The 7272-nt window shown below is 32.2% G+C and overlaps 1 protein-coding gene across 1 annotated transcript; it reads right to left on the bottom strand.

Annotated features, from left to right (window-relative positions):
* Window positions 1-5488: 5488 nt before the first annotated feature.
* LOC131860063 (putative UPF0481 protein At3g02645) lies at window positions 5489-6955 on the bottom strand. The gene has a single exon (XM_059214417.1). It carries the CDS (start codon window positions 6953-6955, stop codon window positions 5489-5491), a length of 1467 nt encoding a protein of 488 aa, XP_059070400.1.
* Window positions 6956-7272: the final 317 nt, after the last annotated feature.

The raw sequence follows: 7272 nt of genomic DNA, 5'->3' as shown, positions 1-7272 counted from the left end.
AAGAATTTTTTTTTAATTGTATAGATGTCAAATCCATTACAATCTTACATTTTCTATTGTGGTTGAACATAGTATGGATTCATTTAATCATTTTATGATTTTTATGGAAGGTTCTTAACTTTAGAATTATATATTTGGGAAGCAAAATTCTTTAAAACTAACATTAATAAAAAGAAAATTGTTCAATAATTAGTGATGTGAATCAATCATGGGGAATGCACTACCTTCTTAGAGCAACATGTGTCCCTATTCTTATAAATTTTATGTGGGAGTTCTGGCACCATCCATGGGGAGGTGGATCTAGTCCATCACTATGACAACTTCTATGCCTTGGTCTCCGGAATCTAGAGAAAGTAGATACACATGTTTCTCTCTTTTGTTTTTTAGTTTATGGTGATCATTCTTTATCTATTGTGACTTTGTTCCTTTTATTGCTTCAATACAATGACTCTTTAATACTTTATTGAAAATATATACTATAATTCCACATTAATTTTCCTCCTCTCTCTACCTCGATTTGAGAGGTCATATGGTCTCATGGGACACTATCTTTCTATTACATCCAAATACATTAGGTGGAAACTTACCAAAACCTTGGTGCCATCTTGCTATGAAACTGGTAACTTTTACACATATTACTACAATTCCACCCCTTTGGAGCAGTTGCCAAAAATATTTCTTTAATGAAGAATTTGCTGATAATTTTTATTAGCAGACTTTCCATTTGCATTATTTAAAATAAAAATCGTTACTTCGTGTCTTCACTATGCTTTCACTACTACTAGATGTGCAATATTTAGTTATTGAGTGATGAGTGTGGAGCTTTGACATTGCTACTAGACGTGCAATATTGATTTGCACATAATATAGATTGGGATCAAACAAGTAGGATTTAGCAAACCAAGAGATAGGACCACTATTGGTGGTTCTTATAAGGGATGTTGCAATCAAGAGAAACTACACATTTTTTTAGAGTTCTAGTTGATCCCTACCTTTGATCTCAAGACCATCGACTAGCTATGGAGGAAGCACAACAAAAACCACTTCAACTACATTGTGCAACAAAGGATCCCAGTGGACTTTGAGGAGGATCCCAACTTGTGGCATACTATAAATGATTCACTATTAAATTTAGTTTTTACATTATTTGATTTATACCCTCCAATACATTACTTAACTTATATTTTAAGTTATCAACGTAACTACTGCACCTCCTTTTATTGCAAGTGCTACTAATACTCAATTTTAGCTATATTTCTACTGAATAGATTTAATAAATATCTAATGTAATCTCACCATGCTACATAAAAGAAGATAAAAATAAAGATAATGATGGATGGAACCCCCTTGGGACACTTTTGACACCACTAATGTATGGCATAAACTAGATGATCGAGACCCTCCTCTTTCCCCCTCTACTACCATTCTCTACCTAGCAACCTCATTAATGTTTGTGTGCTTCGAACTTTAGCCTTGGTGGGCTTTAGGGTTATGATTTTTTTTCATAATCGTTTTGTAAATATGTGCAATATTATTTTATAATTGATAATAAAGATACTTATTCATAAAAAATTAAAAATCTAGTACAAAAAATAAAAAGATGTCCATAGACACTATATTATATTTTACCAATAAAAACATGAATACTTTTACATACACATTCAACATTTGATATGTTAAACTTAACCATGTTTAACACGAGACACAATGCATCAAGTTCCTGCAAATAGTGTTGTTAGAGTAGAAAAAAAAGTATTTGGTATGATGTTTTTTTGATAAAAAATAATGCATTTATTACATACAAAAATCTAGAACTATTAGAAATAATAAAATAATTTAAATATTAAAAAATAATAAATTTTCAAATATTCAATTATATCAAATTTGTTTCTTTTGTAAATTCATCTAACAATAATAAAATACACAAAGAAAACTAGAAAAAGAAACAAATCTAAGCTCAATAAATCTTTTTATTTTCCTCTACACAAATGTTATGAGTCATATGTGCTTATAGAGGATTTTGGATTTGTAAAAATAGTACACTATTATTGCAGATGATTTGCAGTCATATTTACAAAACAAACAATAAGTAAATAAAATTTTACAAATACATAATTAAATATATTTAATGTCATTTTAAAAAATAATAATTAAAAATCAACAATATAATTTTATAATAAAAAAATTACTTAGAAAATTAATTTTCTCATCTTAAATGTGAGTCATTAATGATAGATATCTTAAATTTTTACCCTTAAATTTTTACTTGATATATGAATCATTAATTGTAGATGATTTGAAGTCATATAAATACATAATTAAATATATTTAATATAATTATTAAAAATAACAATATAATCTTAAGATAAAAAAAAGGTACTTAAAGAAGTTAATTTTCATATTAATTTTTAACTCCCATTGAGAACCACACAGGGTAAACACTTACATAGGAAGACATAATTCCCCATGGGTGATGTCATATGTCCTTGCCTCATTTAATTCCAAAATCTCCCCTTTAATAATTGTATGCACAATCTACCAAAAATTATCTAATATTAAAAAGGAATATTTCTATAAATTTAATATGATTTGATATGAAGGAATCAAATGAATCAAAATATGTAAGGTAAAAAAGAGAAAAATACATTTTATATCTACTGTTTGTGATATGGATTAATATAAAGAAAGAAATTTGATATTTGTATAATTGTATAATATAAAAAATAAATACATAAAAAATAGAAGTTTCATTCAAAGTTTTAAATTCTTTGATGTGATTGATTAATTTTATAAATTTAATATGATTTGAAATGAAGGAATCAAATGAATTAAAATATATAAAAAAGACAAAAATAAATTTTATATCTTACTATCTGTGATATGGATCAATAAAAAGAAAAAAAATTGATATTTATATAAAAAATAAATACGTAAAGAGTACGAGTTTTCTTTGATGTGATTGATTAAATTAATAAAAAATTAAAAACAAAGAATAGATGCATAAATATATTGACTTTAGCGGCAACTAAAAATCTTAAATCCTTTTCCCTCTCGTCTTTATCTATGCGGGGTAGAGGGTCGTTTGCCATAAAATCAGATATGCCACTGCTTTGATGCACAGATTTCATTCGATTTAAAAATGTAGGATTTGATATGGTTTTAAAAAACTGGCCACTGAAAAATCCGGCGTCATTTCCCGGCCAACTTTCCGGTTGAAATCTTCTCGTTATGTATACAGTATCAGGTGAAAGAAATTTATTTTACACAATTCATCGATTTAGCAGACTGCAATGGGGCCACTGTGAACAGGAAAATCGCAACAGTGCTTTCCAGGTGACCTCGTGGTTAGAATTTTATTCCTAAATTTTTCGGTAACCTAGCTGTACCATGGATGGGTCAATGCTAAATTTACTCAGTAATTGTAACATTATAGTTAGCAAATCCTGTGGGATTTTGCCTAAATTGTATTGGATTTGCGTTTTCCAGATGTATTGAATCGGGCTCAACCGATCGGGCATTTTATTATCCTCTTTTGTTTTCTTAATATTAAGATTCTACTAGCGGGAAATCCATTTCTCAGCCAATTTCTCTGCTCAGCCCAGCAATTAAAAGTTTATATGTTTTTATTTATATAATGTAATCTGAAATAGGTTTTCCCATATATTCTCAGAATTCTAGGGTTTCGGATCTGGTGTCTAACTTTGGTAACTGTAGAATATAGGGGATTTGTTAAACAGGGTACCTTATTGTTGGCATTGTTGCTGTTGTAGGAGATGTAGGTTGTGTTATTCCAAACTGAGAGAGACTCCACTGTGGAGTTTTGAACCTTGGTTGATATCACAATAAGGGTTCTGGTCCATAGCTTTTAGTTTTATTTTCTAGAATATTGATATATTCTTAGTTAGATATGAAGGGTCAGAGTGGAAGCAATCAAAAACACAAATCAATCTTAGAATAGGAATATACAGTGGTGATTAGGTGCCGAAGGTCCATAATGTCAATACCTATTATCTTGTCTAAAATGACATTGAAATTCTCAGTTATGGCTTGACTAGTAAGGTTGGGCTTAGATTTATTCTTCAAAGCAGGATAAGGTTGAGATCATAATACAAACCATGTTGAGATCATAATGCAAACCATGTCACAGAATACTCTTTATAAACATCTTTAATGCATCAGATCTTAGAAACCTGCTTTCTGCAACTGGATCCCTCATAAGCCCTGAAAATCATCATCGTTTATGTTTTGATTGCATGAAATACTGATCCCTGAATAATGCTTATTTATTTTAGGGAGTAACCTAGAATGCAAATTACAGAAAAAGGATTTTTCAATCTTTTTTGTTTTGCAGTGTGAGGTTCTCTTCTCTGCAGGGTTATTCTTTTGTTGCCTTAAAAATTTTGACATATACATTAAACCTTGATTCTACAACAATAACAAGTTCAGCTAGCACTTTAAACTATTTTTAATGTGGCAGATATAACGTTGTTGAGAAATCAGTGACAAATTCTTATGTGTGTAAAACATAAACTCCAAAAAGTATGCTTATTGCTTTGCAGGAAAATTGACAAATATTGTTTGAATTCAAAATTTCTGTCAACTCAGAATTTGCATAAAATGAACCCATGAGAATGAAAATTAAAAAAATTGCTTTAGCAGTTACACATTTTTAAGCATTTAGTTTTCATTTTCTGGATCATGTTCTTTTTGGGTGCTGGTTACATAATAGTAGTGATTACTGGCCTCTTGAGGCAGGACATCGTCACTCTTGCAATTTCTTTTAATATTGAAAGCTAATGTATTAAGTAGCACTTGCTCCCTAAGGTTGAATGGGCATGCGAACAGGGCCATTAAGAATGTTATGGAAGCATATTATTAATGTAATCAAGTTCAGATCAAGGATTTAGATTTACCAAATATATTTGAATATTATATCATTAACAAAAGTTAAGATCGCCAAGAACAGAGACGAATTATTTGTTAATCTGAACTTGAAGTATGTTAATAGGTTACTACAGTTAAAAATGAATCGAAGTTCTCTTCTCTGCATGGTTATTCACTTGACTTTAAATTTTTAACGTATACATTAAACCTTTGGTTCTGCAACAATAAGTAGTTCAGCTGATATTTTAAATTAGTTTATATGTGGCAGATATACCATCTCACTAATAGGCAGGGTGGTTACTTTGTTGGGAAAGCAGTGCAAAATTCCTAAAGATTGTAAAACATAATCTCTAAAAAGGATGCCTATCACTTTGCAATAACTTAAAAAAATCATGTTTGAATTCAAAGATTCTGACGGATAAGCATTGCTTCACACAAGCTTCACAAGACTCACACAACCAAATTAATTTATATCTATATTTATATATATGTGGTGTTCATGACCTGCACAAAGCTGGACTGGCTAGGCCTTGAACTCACAACCGGGAATGTATTACAGAAAGCAGGAATTAAAGCCTCAAGCATGAAATACTGTAAAGGGAATTTATGTGCACTTGCATTCACATTGTTGATGAAGTTGAAAATATGATAATAATGTCTGCACGAAAGTCAGAATGAGCAAAGTGCATGCTCCCATCACTGATGCAGCTCGCCATGGCTTTGAAAAATGTTCTTGTACGAGTTCACCAAATAGAACTCCATACCTACTTCTGTAATATTCATTTACAGCATTGATTGTATTGTCGATAGGATCATATGGGCTCCTCCATATTGATCTGCGGATACCATTCCATAGAATGCTTATCTCTTTATCACTTCCTAAACTACTACGGATGATACCATATTTCTTCAGAACTGCAACATCATTAGGAGTGTCGACCAATCTGTCCATCAGGTCTGCATAGCAAGTAAACACTCTACTTTTCCACTTCATGAATGCTTCCAGTGCCACCATATTCCTCAAGAAAACATCTGTTTTGTAATCCATCTCTATACAAGGGAGGAACAATGTAGAGCTGGCTCTATCAAACCTTATCTCTTCGGATGCCCAAGTGAAAGGAGAAAATTTCACCCCTCTCCTGTGTAATTCTGCTGCTGCTGGGAGATTTATTTCAGCTTTACGTGATTTTTGAGACAAAAGCCCCCTAAATCTTGATGTCATCTGATGAAGAAACTTAAAAACAGCGCTCCTGGGTACAATTTCATTATGATCATCTCCGATGGTGACACTAGTCCGAGCAGGATTTGTCTTCGGCACGATGAAATTATAAAGGCATTCCAGTATGTGTCTCTCATCAAGCAAATCATTGTAGGATTCTCTTGTATAAGAACGATAAGAATCTCCAACATGCTTGAAAGGGGAGAAATTTTTACAGGCACTTGAAATAGTCATTTGAAGCCTGTCTAAAGCTTGACTATCTGACCCAGTTTGCCATTCCAAAACTTTTTTCAAAATGAAAAGTGGGATTTGGTTCTCCAGCTTAAATATATCAGCCTGAAGTGGGAAGAACAAAGGGCTCTTCCTTTCTGGATGAAAAACAGCTTCCATGTTCTGAAAATAAGGGTTTGTCTGTTGAATTCTAGGGCTTTCATATTGGTCATAACAACCAATGAACTCCAGGATAAATACAGCATCTCGAGCCATCATCCATCCTAATACTTCATCTCCACATTCAATTTCATCATTGTAGCTGTTCCTTATCTCCCCTGCAATATCAGTTAGATCTTTAACCAAATCCTCAAAAGCCCCTCCCTTTGCTTTTTTCTCAACTTGTATAGTAAGCTTAGATTTGTATCTTTCAGACTCAAACAGTTCGAGTTTAAGATGATGGTATGGTCCAAGAGAAACTACCTGTGGTATATACGCGTCTGGCCTTTCAATACACAGGGGCTCTGGTATGGTGAAGATATATGGATGCACATGAGATGCCAAGCCTTGTTCTTCTCCCTGCTTTTGTGTGTTCTTTATTTGTTCCAGCCATTGAGAAACCCCCACTTTAGGAACTGTCATCTTTTTTGACATTCAAACGGTAAAATTAGGAAATGGGTTGGGATCCAGCAACTCATCATTATATTCGTAGATATTTATACCACTTTTGTGCAAACATGAATCACGTGGTCCTATTCTTAATACTTTTAATTCCTTAGTCATATGTTTTGAGGAGTACATTCTGTATATTTGACTATAGAACTTTCCTTGATTCCCTTGAGTGGTTTCCTACTAAGCACTTCCCAATTGCAAACAAGAAACACGATATTAATTTAACACGCCGCCTGTTTTTGTATAGACAGTGGGCCACCAATTGCTCCAGAGTGTAGAAAACAACA

Source organism: Cryptomeria japonica, chromosome 11, assembly GCF_030272615.1.
Source record: "Cryptomeria japonica chromosome 11, Sugi_1.0, whole genome shotgun sequence".
NCBI lineage: Eukaryota > Viridiplantae > Streptophyta > Pinopsida > Cupressales > Cupressaceae > Cryptomeria > Cryptomeria japonica.
This window is presented reverse-complemented; position numbering and strand designations above follow the sequence as displayed.

Excerpts from the sequence above, each read along its gene's own strand:
- LOC131860063 (XM_059214417.1), bottom strand. The coding sequence starts at position 6,955 with ATGACAGTTCCTAAAGTGGGGGTTTCTCAATGGCTGGAACAAATAAAG.